Source organism: Metopolophium dirhodum, chromosome 3 (genome assembly GCF_019925205.1).
Source record: "Metopolophium dirhodum isolate CAU chromosome 3, ASM1992520v1, whole genome shotgun sequence".
Lineage (NCBI taxonomy): Eukaryota > Metazoa > Arthropoda > Insecta > Hemiptera > Aphididae > Metopolophium > Metopolophium dirhodum.
Window position 1 is genome coordinate 40,247,142 of NC_083562.1, and position 14,776 is coordinate 40,261,917.

The 14,776-nt window shown below is 27.9% G+C and overlaps 2 protein-coding genes across 3 annotated transcripts in view; one reads left to right on the top strand and one right to left on the bottom strand.

Moving 5' to 3' along the window:
- LOC132940802 (dual specificity protein phosphatase 22-like) overlaps positions 1-9,977 on the top strand; it is a 13,909-nt gene extending 3,932 nt beyond the window's left edge. The window contains exons 1-5 of one of the 2 annotated variants that reach the window (XM_061008555.1): positions 4,294-4,799; positions 9,185-9,301; positions 9,374-9,498; positions 9,577-9,748; positions 9,844-9,977. In XM_061008555.1, the coding sequence (XP_060864538.1) occupies positions 4,683-4,799; positions 9,185-9,301; positions 9,374-9,498; positions 9,577-9,748; positions 9,844-9,948 (636 nt within the window). In that variant the 5' untranslated portion in view covers positions 4,294-4,682 and the 3' untranslated portion in view covers positions 9,949-9,977. Of the gene's footprint in view, positions 1-4,293; positions 4,800-9,184; positions 9,302-9,373; positions 9,499-9,576; positions 9,749-9,843 lie in introns of those variants that run through there. The other variant, XM_061008556.1, reaches the window with a different exon arrangement.
- Positions 9,925-14,736, bottom strand: LOC132940801 (twinfilin). The gene is made up of 8 exons (XM_061008554.1): positions 14,373-14,736; positions 14,000-14,080; positions 12,429-12,540; positions 12,184-12,349; positions 11,725-11,971; positions 11,509-11,652; positions 10,371-10,492; positions 9,925-10,302 (listed from the first exon to the last, which is right to left on the bottom strand). Exons 1-8 carry the CDS (start codon positions 14,395-14,397, stop codon positions 10,159-10,161), a joined length of 1,041 nt encoding a protein of 346 aa, XP_060864537.1. The 5' UTR covers positions 14,398-14,736; the 3' UTR covers positions 9,925-10,158.
- Between the last annotated feature and the right edge of the window lie 40 nt (positions 14,737-14,776).

Here is a 14,776-nt window from a genome sequence, read left to right on the forward strand (position 1 = left end):
TTGGCGCAACTTATGTGGCTGGGGGGCTTAGCCCCCCCCCCTGACTAAGATTTAGCCCCACACAAATATCCCTTATTGATTTAGATATAAGCCCCCTATAGGTTATTTTCAATAAATAGTTTTGTTAGCCCCCCCCCCCCTAGTTGCGCCTATGCATAGGCCATAGCCGTTATATGAAATATGACTTTATAGTTTATATCAATAATAAGTGATTATAGTTTTTAGACAAATTGTTGAAAAATAGTTGAAACAACTTGATTATTGTGTGATAATAATTGTATAATAGTATAAAACCTTGATGATTTAGTTTTGTAATTGTTAGTTTTTTGTTTAATTTTAGATTATGACGGAGCGAATGTATTGATGTGTACTTTTTTTGTGTACCTGTGTAGTGTGTACTTACACGTTTTAGAAAAATATGCTTCAATTTTCAACTTTAAGGGTATGGTGTCTGCCGTCTGGTAGAAAGTCTGATCTAGTTGGTACTTTTTGGAGTTCAAAATAATCGGAAAGAACAAAAAAACAGACATTTTTATGCAAATCAGTTTTTGACAAAATCGATTTTCTTATTTTGTTGTAATTCAAAAACAAATAACCGTCGATACTTGAATATTTCTCGAAGTGTTTATATCAACATTATCTATACATGATATAATTTTCAAAATATTTTGACACTTTTGGAGCTATTTATACAGACATTTTGAATTGTTATATTATAATATGTCGTTTGGTTAAAAAGTTTAAATATTAAATCTGTCCTCACAAGTTGTTATTACTGAAATTCAAAAAAAAAAGTTGAGCGTGAATTAAACGCGTACTTAAAGTAAAAAATTCTCATCAAACGAGATTTGTGTTCAAAAAATGAAACTTTGAAACTTAAGAAACTTAAATTAATTTTCTACTCAATGAAAATTTTAAAATGTTTAGACTTAATTTAAGCTATTTATAGAAATTTTAAAATTAATAATTTTTTTGTTTTTTTTAGTGTTAATACGAATGTTTGGACTCAGTTAAAACACCCCACCTAAGTTATTCTTATTGGAAGTTAAAATATAAAAATAAAATAAAATTCACGATTTTTTTTACAAGCGTCTGAAGTTCAAATTTGGAATAAATTAGATATTTTAACGAAGAATAACGATTTTAATTTTTTTTATAATTCAAATATTTTATTCGTGAGGACTTGAAACTTTTTGGTCTGTAATTATATTTTACTAGATAACTATTCCGCCCAACGTTGCCTGTGCCAAAATTTGGTTTTTTTTTCAGTTTTTTATATGTATACCAATGCCATAACCATTTAAATAGCAAAAAAAAAATTATTGATTCTCGAGAAACAAAGGCAAATTTAATCGTGAGCCACCCTGAATTCCGTTATCCTGCCTGGGTATATTTATTTACTTCTGAACATTTCCAATAATGGATACAAAAATGTTAAAAATTATAGTTGCAGGTTCATATTCTAATGAGATTCCATTATTGTTAATGTCGATGAACTAAATATATTATATATTTTTTTAATAACTAACCTGAATAAAAATATTCCATTTTGCTATATAATTGATTCAACTTAAATTAGTTTAAAGCTTAAACTAATGCAAACATTTAGCGTAACACTAGTGAATAAACAATATTTTTGGCTTTTTGATTTGTTGCATAGATGTACAGATTTTTTCGGGTTCTAACTCTGGAGCAAGCTACATATTATATAGTATAGTTGCGAAAAACACGGATTTTCTAAATTTAATCCGTCAACGCGTATTGACTGCCCTTGAGATTTGTTTATTGTCATCGCGGCAATCAGAGGCTCTGATCCGGTCAGTTTACAACGGGCGTTTCGCCCTTCAGATGTTTCAAGCAGATCTCCTGGCAAACTACGAGTTGCAGCGTATATCTGGTTAATATTATACTAATATTTGATTTTTTGGGTGGCGTTTCTAATGATTTCCATATCTACTTGATGTTCGTTGACAGTTGAGGCGTGGAAAAATAATTGTTTTATTTATTTGAAATTTTTAAATACAATTTTTATTTTAAGAATTTTAAAAATAAAAGTAAAACGAATTATCGTTCAGTATGATGTAAGTGTGTTTAAATTATGTCGATGATATTACGAACGTAATGGACTATTGTTTGTAGTATTACAATATTATGGAATAAACTCATCAGTTATCATATAGTACCGATACCGGCACACAATATACACCCACGGCCCACCTATACCGTCCTACCTTGTATAATATTATACTTAATATTGTTCATTATTTCAGAATCAAAGAGCTAGAGAAATAATTTTAAATATGTGTTGTACCTACACAGAAATTATAGTTATTGTCTCGTATATGGACTAATCTACGTTGGTATACAACAAAAACACAAATAATGGCGGTCGTGCCTATTTATAACATTCAGTGTAGTTGCTAAGTTTTCTATACTTTTATTTTTAAAGGTAATATTATATATTATTCTGAGTTTTCCTATATGTTGGTATCTACTTAGATAGTAAGTCATTTAATCAGTTCATGGCCATGCTGCATGCACGTGTCAAAATAACGCACAATTATTTTTAACATATTATTAAGTATGTAAAAAACATTTTATTCCATAAAATTATAAATTAAATTGTTCATTTTATAGTTAGGTATACATTATTCTATATATTCCCATGTAATTTATTATATACAAGTAGGTACGTCCTACTACAATAAATATATATATTCCTGACTTCATGTTGTGAATCGCACATTTTTGGTAATAATAAATGTGATTATTTTTAATACAATATTAAACTTGCAACCTATAATAATGAAATACACAACACTCATTTTTTTTTTAGTCAAAGAACAAAAATATTAAAATGCACGAATGTATAATGAATTTTTAAATCACGAAACTTACTTGCGAATTATTATATTGCCACTGTACGAAAAACACGCGAGTTTACATGGGAACGTATTTTATTACCTTCTCGTGCACTAAATATTCTGTATAATATCACGTCATTTTATAGCTTTATACCTATACTATTGTATCAGTGGCGCAATTAAGACTTGGTTATACGGGGGAGGGGTGGTATTAGAATATACGTTTTTCAAATTATTATACGCAGGTCAAAAAATTTTTTGATCCGCTTGTATCAAGACCCAGCTGAGCTTCAATTTTGCAATAAACAGTTTTCTTTACATAGCCTTCCTATAAAAAAAGCTTTTTTTCATGATTATTTAATTGAGTTTTACGTTGACGATATAGTACCTATTGTTCAACTGAACTATTGGTCTTATAAATATTAAATTTTTATTATTTACACAATATAACATATAAGTTAACCTTTTGGATATGTTGTACAAATATTATGTCATATTATAATACGGCTACGATTATCTTTAAACAGCTATAATAACAACTATATAGATTTGTCAGTATTATTTTGATTTATACTTAATATTATGGAATACCTATATTAGATATTATGTGCTGCTTTGCAATATTTGCGAACAACGATAAAGTCAAATGTTGTAAACTGTCATTTATGAACTTTAAATTTAGGTTTGGTTATTTTTATTGACTTTTATAAACCTACAAGGCTACATACAAAATATATATATATACACATTATAGTCTATTACACGTTGTACATTTATTTGAAAAATGTAAAAACCTGAAATCTTATTTGAACAGGCTGATTGATAAAAGCTGATATTTGATTTAATTATTATTTATTTTTAACCGACGTCCATTTGAATAAATATTTTCACTAAGCTGTCTATCCACGTGGATGCAATGTCTATAGAATACATAAATGACTGGGTAACTGCTGTATGGAAATAATCAAATCTATAGGATATAACATAATATATAGAACACAGTAACTATATAGAATTAAAAGTTAAGCTGACCTATATAGTATTCTCTATTTCTCTACGGTGGTGGTAGTCTCTATATATAGACTATCGAGTATCAATTATTCGACAATTGAACAATCTATAACTCCTATAACTATTATAAATTAATAATTGATCACGCACCGGATTAATTGATTTGAGTTTATACAATGGTGTGTGATGATAGTGGCACCTTTGAGTTTTTTTTAATAGGGGATGCCAAAATGTAAACAGGCCACTTTTTCTTTATCGTAGTTAATATCATATTATGTATAGCAGAATTAACAAATATAGTATGTGGTTAATTGCATGGTTAATTGTTTACCTATAATTTTAAAGATATTATTACTTAAGAGTTAGGGCTTAGATACCAAAGACAAAACATTAAACAATAAATACAATGAGAATTATATAAGAGTCGGCATTTTTTACGAAGTGCGCGTGGTTTGCTATAGGTATATATAATATCCCATACGAATTTAACGCAAAGCTACGCACTCAAAACAATACGGCAAATATCATTAAAAATATAATATACGATGATCAATAGACAAAGTAAATTATACTCGTAGCCAGCCCGTAGATATCTACAATTATATAAGCGAATTGTGACCCCCCCAAAAAAAAAAACAAAAAAAATCGCCGACATTTGCGGCCGATCCCGCGCGCAGCATCCATAATATTATTTTACCGTCGTTTGTTATTGTCCAAGCTCGCCCAACGCATGACCACGCATGACTAGGAGTGGTCTAGGACGCACGCGTACATTGAATACTCATAGTCTCCCCGTACCAGGAATGCATGAACCGAATCGCTCGTCCGGGTAACGTGGTAACGCGTGACGGGAACCAAAGCGTTTTTGACCCGGTAAGCGGCTCTCTCTCCCGCGGTGTTCTGACGATACGACATCGAAATCCGGTAGGTACGGGAATTTTCGGGGACTTCAGGACACCGAGGAGTGAGGACGTTACAGACTTATATAAGTACCTTACTGCAGCGGTGGCTATTTATGAATTAGGTTTCACTCGCGCACAGTCACACGTCCCGTTGCCATAATATTATGTACGTAGGTACTATCAAGGCTGGGCAAGTTAATGATATTTTTTAACTCAGTTAAGTTAAGTTAATAAGCACCAAATACAAAAAGTTAATTTAACTATAGGTTAACTCAGTTAAGTTAATACCGAGGTTAATACACACTTTTTGTTAACTTTTTATTAAGTTAAAAAAAAGTAAAGTTAATTTGTTTATGCAACACTAGCGTACATCATTTTTCCCAACCCTAAAACTAAATTATAGGGTATAGTTTTTATATACTTCATACAGTATTTCCATATAAGTTAGATTCGAATGATATATACATTTTTAACTTCAAACAATATTTACGATACATATTTTTTGACATGAAAACGAAATTAGACTGAAATAGTGAAATAATATAAAATTAAAAACAAAATATATTAACATAACTTACTTCTTAAAATGAAAAATTAACTCGTTAATTTCACGTTAATTAAGAAAGAAATGTAGTAAGTTAACAGTTAGGTTAATGAAAAGCCAAAAGAAACTAGTTAAGTTAAAAAGTTAAAATTAAATTAACTTTTTAACTTAACTTTAACTTTTTAACTCGTTAATGCCCAGCCTTGGGTACTATATATTTGGGGGATTGGTACCTAAACTTATAGGCGGAAATCCATTAACATTTCAGGGGGGGCTAACATTATTTACATAAATGTGAGTGGGAGGGGGGCTTTGATCCCACACAGCTAATAAAGGAGGGGGCTAGACGGACTTTTGGAGGGGGTAAGCCCCCGTTAGCCCCCCCCCCCCACACCCCCGATCACCGCTATGGGTAAAATCCTACAAATGTAGGTAATATCCTACATAGACACAGTGTTAACTCCTACGAAATATATAGTGTTGACTCCTACAAAAGATAGTTTTAACTCCTACAAACGATACCAAAATAAAAATAAAAAGTCAAATTAATTTTTAAAAAGGTAGACAAGTGGGTACCTCTCGTACCGCTGTTGTTTCCTTCTAGCACACCTATATAAATTATCAAATTTAATAATTTTCATCAGTTTAAATCGTTTAATTACCATAGGTACATAATTAAATATTAAAAAACCAAATGACAGATAAATAATAAATATATAGGTAAAAAAATCAAGATAATGTTAAAAACAAATCAGTAGAAAAAATATGTCTTCGTATTTTCGACATTAAAAATAAAATATCTGTCTTGCAATACATTAATACAATTAATAAATTCAGCTACTTATAAATAAATAAAAACTTAATAATATAATATTAAAATAAATTTAATCATTAATCAATAAGTGTTTATATTTTATCTATAAAAACATTTTTCTATATTTATTATTTTCGAGTTATAATTTTTAGCTTTTTGAGTTTTCCAATTTTAAAATCGCGTTTTCAAATAAAATGTAGGATATTACCCTATTTTTTTCAGGTAAAAAGGTTATTCGTGTAGGAGTTTACATTTGGCCCTGTATTTAGTACTAATATGTTCGTATGCTTATTGTATGTGTCACTTAAGACAGAAAACTATGCTGTGTTATGTGACACATACATTTACTATGCATAACGGCGTAAGGCTAACTAGGGTAAGGCTACTAACTAGGGATGGGATTTTAATGCCAAAAAAAAGTTAACAAAATTACTCTCAAGTAATATTGTAGTAGCCTTATCAATGTAGGCAATATAGTCATATAAAGGCAGGTACATAGGCTGAAAATAGTTGAAATATTTGTACAAGTTTGTTATTATAATTAACTACTCGTTTCGACATTTTTAATGTTTTTTTTAAATAATGAGTGTCCTGCGCTAAAAAAATCATATATTTACTATGGATAATCGAATTATTTTCCAAAAGGCACCTAGAAGAATGATATTAGAAAATTGAAACAAATAATAAGATTAATTAATATAGGTATTGTAGTTATATGATAAATACAACTGTTTTATATAATTTATTTAAGTGACAAAATCCAAACATAAAACCTCAGGTTTTCCGGACAGGCAAATTATCGGCCCACCGAGTTTTAAAATTTCTAACCTTTGACTACAGTCTACAGTTACAGCTGATTATTCGAATACCGTTTAGTGTTTACTTATTAACTTATATATTTTTATTATATATAATAATATAATAATTTATGGACTAAAAATAATTTGTCACGGTCCGTAGTCTTCATTTACTGTCTATGTATATATTTAGCCCTCGCCGTTGAAAAATCCCGGATACGGCGCCACCGGGCCCTACAATCGCTTCCGTTTTCCACTTCCGGGACGATTATTGTCATTCAGCGTCCCGATATTTACGGTAGACCGCGTTGCAAAATGTATTTTTACTTATCGTTAATGGCTTCCGGCCGAGCTCGAGGTCGCGATTTTTGTGTATTTAGCTATAGTGACGGTTGGTATATGACCGTGCGGGAGGTGACGATTTAATATGACAGTTGCACTTAGTAAGCATTAAGTGGTATATTGTTTTATAGGGCATAAGCGGACGCTGCCAAATGTATGGACATTTTTTTTCGAATAGAACATTTCCCAATTTTGTTACTGTTTTTTATTTTTATTTATTCTTCAAGAAGATAATGTGCCCCACTGAACATGTTCATTTAATTTAAAATATAAATTCATAAAAAAGGCCCGTACTCTGCAAAGGTGAAATTTAGGCCATACACCCATACCCCCCCCCCCCCCTCCACAATAGCTACGCCACTGCATAGACTGATGGGTGATGACAAATCGAATAGGTACATATTATATACAAAGGGTTTAGTACCTATTTAGACTTTCTTCTAGGGTGGGGACTCAATTTTTCTAAATCACTTTCCCAAAGATAATAAGAAATAAAGATTTTTCAGAATATTTGAGCCATTAGAATGTTAAATTAATTTTCCATGTTATAATAAACAGTCAACAGATAAATGATAGTTTTTTATTTGTATATGTTATAATATCTCTATCATCCCTTACGATACCTATCACATACAATATGGATACAGAGGGGCGATCGGCTTGTCACCCATAGGCGAAAATAGGAAGGGGGCGTAGCCTCCCATAGCATTTCTATAGACCCCCCCCCAAAAAAAAAATCTTATGAATTTACTGCTGTTATTTAAAAGCATCATAAGATAGTATCAAATATAGACCTAAGCTACAACCCTCCCAAATTTCAAACACTATTTACGCCTATGTTCACCACCTCAAAGCCTTTGATATATAGTCTTAAGTGCAAATAACTCAACTGAAGTCGTTTAAAATCAATATTTTCCAAAAATTACTTATGCTTAATAATAAATACTAAATTTTGAATTTAGGGACTTGGCTGTAATTTGGAGAAAACTAAGCCTTCCCCAAGCCTCTGCCATTATTACACCAATATGTATACTGTATACCTACAAATTATACAAAATAAAATAGTCTGAAGTCAGCTGAAAATGACTGGAGTAATTGTAATATGTGTTGTTTCTATTTTGTAGTTCATTCGAAAATTTTCTTTCTGTTATTAATAAACTTATTATGAAAAAATGTATAAAGTCATACCCATAAAATTAATGCAAAATTATATATCAGTTGAAAAATCAAAAATCGATACAATAGTATAGATATTTCTTGGAAGATGTTGGCACACATTTTATTGTCTACTATTATAAAAACATATGAGGAACCTATTGTATTGAGTTTTAAAACTTTGTGATAAAGCCTAATAATTTTTATCAGCATTTTTAGAAAAATAACAACAAAAAATTTTTTTTTCTAGCATGTTGCGTGTCCATTTTGTTATGTTTGATACAAAAATAACTAATATATAAGTTAATATAATAATATAATTAGTCAAAATATTGAGTCACACTAAATTTGTTACCATCTCGCATATATTCAAACAATATGTTGAATGTTGATACAATATGTATTTGTTACAGTGGTGTAAATTTAGGTTTCACTATTTGGAGCAATATTCTGATTGACATAAAAAAAAATTCAAATATATCTATCTAATCTATTCAGTTTTTTAAACTAAAATACTTATACATCATATTTCATATACTATATTATAAATATACTGTTATTGTGTTGAATGTTTTCCAGATTAAAAGGAGTTAATTTATTTCTGAAATCGATATTTTAAAAATATGTAGTTAGGAATATTGAGTTTCAATTTGAAATATGGTTTAGAATTTTAATTATCTTAAACAACTTTTAAGTATAAATAGGTAAAACAATCTATATAGGTATATTTATTAATATTTTTTTTTAAATTTTAGGTGATTCCAGGTTTGTTTATTGGCAGTTTTAGAGACTCAAAAGATTTTGCTCAATTAGAAAGTAATCAAATAACTCATATAATTTCTGTATTGGATGCGCCAAAGAAAATTCATCAAGTTGGTATTTTTGAATTATGAAAATGTTAAAAAAAAATGTAATAAAATTATTTTAATTTTAATTTATTTCAGGATAAAAAATATTTGTGTATTGAAGCTATAGATAGTCCTGAACAAAATCTCATACAATATTTTCAAATATGCAATGATTTTATACATAAAGCTCGTCTTAAAAATCAAAATGTTTTGATTCATTGGTAGATACTGCATTTATAATTTTTTAGTGAAATATTAGATCAAAATGTGATGCGTTATAATATTTTGATATGTTTCAGTTTGGCCGGCATGTCGAGAAGTGTAACAATAGCTGCTGCTTATATTATGTCAGCCACTACAATTAAATTAAAACATGTACTTCGACTTCTGAAAGCATGTCGATCAATTGCAAGTCCGAACGAAGGATTTAATAAACAACTCCAGTATTATGAGTGCAATTATTTATTAGAAGTGCGTAATCACCATAGAAAGTATTCTTGGGACTACTCAAAATTTAAAATATGTTCTTTTAATATTTTATAATGTGTTTAAATAATTTTTTTCAGGAAAGAACAAGATTAGCATCTATTAGTCATTCCAATAAACAACTTTTAGCAGATGAAGAATATTGTAAAAAAATCATTCAATGTGGAGAAGATCACAAAAAATAAGAAATTTATTAATTAAAAATTTATGAAAAATAAAACAATCAATACAATTTTAGAATTAATACTCAATAACACACTTTTTAAACATAAATAGGTATTTAAATTTAATAAAATAAAATGGAAGACCAAACTTAGAAAAATTTCTTATAAAGAAAAAAATAATAAGTTGTGTAACATTAATTAGATAGATTAATAACTTAATACAATTAATACTTATTCATTAGACTTTATTATTCTTCGGACACCTCGTCCTGGAGCTTTGGGTTTACTGAATTTTGGTTTATCAGATTCTTTTTCTGGGTATAGTTCATCTAATAAATATTTCTCATTGATGACATCATCATTATCTATTTCCAACTATAAAAAAACATTCATTTTTCACAATTAATTTATTAAATTTCATATTAAAATAAATAGATCCTTACTTTTTTATGAATTTTTAACTTATATAAGTTTTCTAATTCTTCGATAAAAGGTGATTTGCAACTGGAGTATAACATTCTCACTTTTATGGGACACGAGTATCCTGGCATTGAATAAATGAAAACTAAAAATTATATAAAAATTGTAATGACAGCGTAATTATTATAAGATTTTTTTAATATATTTAAATATTTAATGTATTTTATTTTATTAATGTTTTAATTATTTACACAATATTTATAGTGGATACTGTTTAAAATATATAGTTTTTATAATCATTATATAATGATACTAATTTATAAATTACTAATTAGTTTATTTTGACTTTTACAACTTTGCTCACTGATGTATTAAATATTTAAGCATGATGTATAAACATTTTGATTTATATATTTTGAATTGGTGTATTTTTATGAAATTCTTATACAAAAAAAAATTTTTTTTTCATTTTTTTATTTTGAACTATACAGTCTATACAACCTTAGTACAATAAGCATCTATCATATTAAGGTTTATGGTGTGATTGTCTTGAAGAAGAAGCAGCTCACCAACAGCATTTCACAGGAATTTCTTTTTACCCGTGAATAATGCAATTAATTAATTGAAATGGTTTAGGATATAATTGGCGTTCCATTAGAAGAAGAGAAAAGAATGAAAAAGTGAGTATGTGTGTTATAAGGTATTTATGCCTATTAAGCACGTGGTAACTATGATTAATAGGGAAAACAAAAGCGTGATCATAGAATTAAATTCTGTTATAAAACTGTTAGGGGTTAAATTAAGATTTGGAGAGGTTTGGACATAACAGTTTTGTTTGAATATATGATTATTGTCAGTTTTATTTTTTTAAAAGGTTGAAAGTTCTAATTGTTATAAAAGATAAAAATATATTTTAAAACTTTTGGGTACAAAAAATGTTGATAAATATTTGATTCTGTACATTTATATTTTTAATCTATGCAATTTTAGTGGAAAATTTACTTTTTACTATTTAGTGTAATAATTACGATAAATGCTAATTAGAAAATATAAATAAAATTTATGATTTTTGTCATAGAAATACACAATTGCAATTAAGAATTAATTGATTAGATCAGTTTATATATAATATAATACATTTTAAATGTGGTATTTACTTACAAACAGAGTTTGTTTGGGTACCATTTCTTTTATGTTGGTACATATAAAGATGATACCTAGCATCATTTTTAGGAACTTTGTCATTGAGAAGGCTCACAGATACATTGTCCGAAGTAGCTAACTCGATACTCTCTTTTGTCATATCTAATTAATACAAATGAACAAAATAAAATAATTTCACAGAGAAAATGTTAATAGTTAAATGTATGATTATACCAATGTAAAACTGTACGTAGTTAACTTCACTACTATCCACAAATATAGAAAGTGCTGTTACAGCAGCAACCGACATAGGAAACTTGATACCAGAAACTGCTTGTGATCGACTGTCAACAGACACGGATGTACTATGTCCAACTTCAGCTTTTCGAAGTTCAGCCATTTCTTCTTCACGGATAGTTAAAGGTACTGGTGCTTTTTGAGATAGTCGACTTTGTTCCAATCCATCAAGAGTAACATCAATCTATAAGATAAATGAAAACTTTTAACTTGAATTGTCTAATATATATTACACATGTATGTACTGTCTTATGACTGTTTAATTTTCAAAACAAACATGGTTCGGTTCAGTTCTTAAAAAACAAACTGAAAATATTGTAAATATGTAGTCATAACTTGTAGTTCAGTTAAAAAATCAGAGATATTAATATCACTAATGTATAAAATTGATTTTACCATGATAGTTCCATGAAGTTCTTCTTTAATTTTAGCACTACCAAATTCTTGTTTGAGTGTAGCTTTCGTAGATGCATACAACATCTTTTGTCGAATAGGTGCTACATCAGGACACCAACTTATAAGTAACCAATCATAATTTTTGGTGTCACTCTTTACATCAAATCTAAATAAATAAATAAATACATATTTTATATTCCATACGGATAATACAAAATTATTAACAATTTAAATATTTATTATACCTATATAATACATAACATGGTACATCCGGTAGAATAAATTGCTTGACGACTTTTTCAAAATCATCTTTCCATGATTTGTGATGTTTTTCATGACCAGATAGAGAGAGTTCCTCTAAAATAAAATAAAATAACATTAATACACAGTGTTAATTAATAGGAAAGTTTATAAAAATTTCAAATCCAAGATAAATAAATTATAATTTGTATTTGAATGGAATATATATTATTAATAGCCATTTTTTTAATTTATTACTTTAACGCATTCTTTTTCTGTTCTGTCCCATATCTATATTGTGCAAGTAATTGGTATAACTCACATTCGGATATATAACGTTACTTAGGCTTTTCAAAAATATACTTAATATCATTTTTATGCCCAGTAATAAAATTATAATTTTTGTTCTAAGAAAACAAAACTAATTTAAATTTGATACGTTCTTAATTGATTACTGTTACAGGTTAGGTTATACAGAGTTTTTAAAAATATTATTTTTCCTTGTTTATTAGAATTTTATTATATGATTTCATTGATTATAATTTTAAAAAAATCTATAGTTAATAATCACACATCAATCATGCTATTTATTCAAAATTAAATTTGAACCTAATCGTAACTGTAAGAATCATGATTCATGACCTATAAATTGTCATATCAGTTAATTGTCAATATGCTGACTGTCAGAGGTCTTTCAAAATCATATATAACTTTATACGTATTATCATAGGCACAAATAGAGGGGGGAGGGTGGCTTTAGTGGTTTAGCCCCCCAACATTTTTAAGGTTATTCAATATTATTATAGTAGGGCTTCAGCCTCCCCCAAATCTCAAACACTATTTCCGCCTGTGAGTGTTATCACATTTTAATTTTTAAGTAGAGTTAAGATATATAATCCACTGTATATTAAACTCTAATAATAGTGGTGAAACTCTTGTAACATTGAACTTTTATATAACTGTCTATTTAAATTGCATGTAATAACTAATGTCAAAATAATTTATGAAATAAATTTAAATTCAATTATTTTTTTGCATGTTATAATTTTATTTACTAATACATCCTTGATGTAGTATAGATATTTATAGATATGAATCCAATAATAATAATAAAAAAAACTAATCTATGCTACTGATCTTTTAGATATATTAATATAGAATATGAGTAATGTACACAAAAAATAGAAATTGGACAAGGGCCAATATAAGAAACAATTTTTGAGAAATTGGATATGTTTAAAAGAGTAATGTTTTCAAAAAAGTATACTTAGATATATTTAATTTTAACAAAGATGAATAATGGTGCTGCACTACTTCAGTAAATTTTTATTAGTAAGAATATACATTAATACATTATTATGTTTATTGGTAATCAACAATTTTGTAGACAATTTCATATTTTTTATTAGCATAATCAGACATTTAAATAATGAATATTCAGGGAGAAATACTAGACGATGTTTAAATAACATTTCTTTACCCTTCTTAAGATAGCGATAACAATTTAATAAAGTAAGTACTAAAATAAGTAAAAAAGTAAGTAATATTTCATTAAATTTGAAAATGATCAACTAACCGTCTACAATAGACACTTTAATGGCCCGAACACTCTTGTCTGATGCTGCTTTGCTGAAGAATTTTCTTAGAGTGTCATTTGCTGAAACAAATTAAGAACATTATTTTTTTTTAAATTTTCAAATTTCAACCATTGTAATATTGACATTTAAAAATGTCAAACAAGAATATAAATTTTTTTTTGTATTCTTAACTATAAATCATAAAAATTGTATTTTATTTAGCTTATTAAGTTATTAAAAAAAAAAATACTAGATACCATCACTATTTAAATTTAATAGATTCAAAATTTGTGCATAATGATGAGTTATATCACATCTAATTATATTTTAATTAAATGTATTGATATTATTTTTTATACTTATACATTATACCTTTGATTCCTGTCTGGTGTGACATTTTTGCATCAACAAATCACCGAATTAAACGGTTTGAATGAATCTCTTGTATGTACTTAGTTTTTGAATTAGTCCACCTCGGTCGATTGTTAATGAATAATGATACAAATGTTCTCTGTTATTTTCTGGTTGATAATTGATAATTACTATCGGGGAGGTGGTTAAATAGTTATTAAAAATAACCAAAAGTAGAGTATTATTATTTACTATTTTAGTGTAATATATTTAATATTACACTATTATAATTTATAATCCAAAATAGTGAAATCTCGTTCCGACCCGTTGTACAATAATAACAAAAACAAAAATTAATTAAAATTATTATAATCACAGAACAATATCGAATGACGACGATGATAATTTTATTGATAACAGAAGCC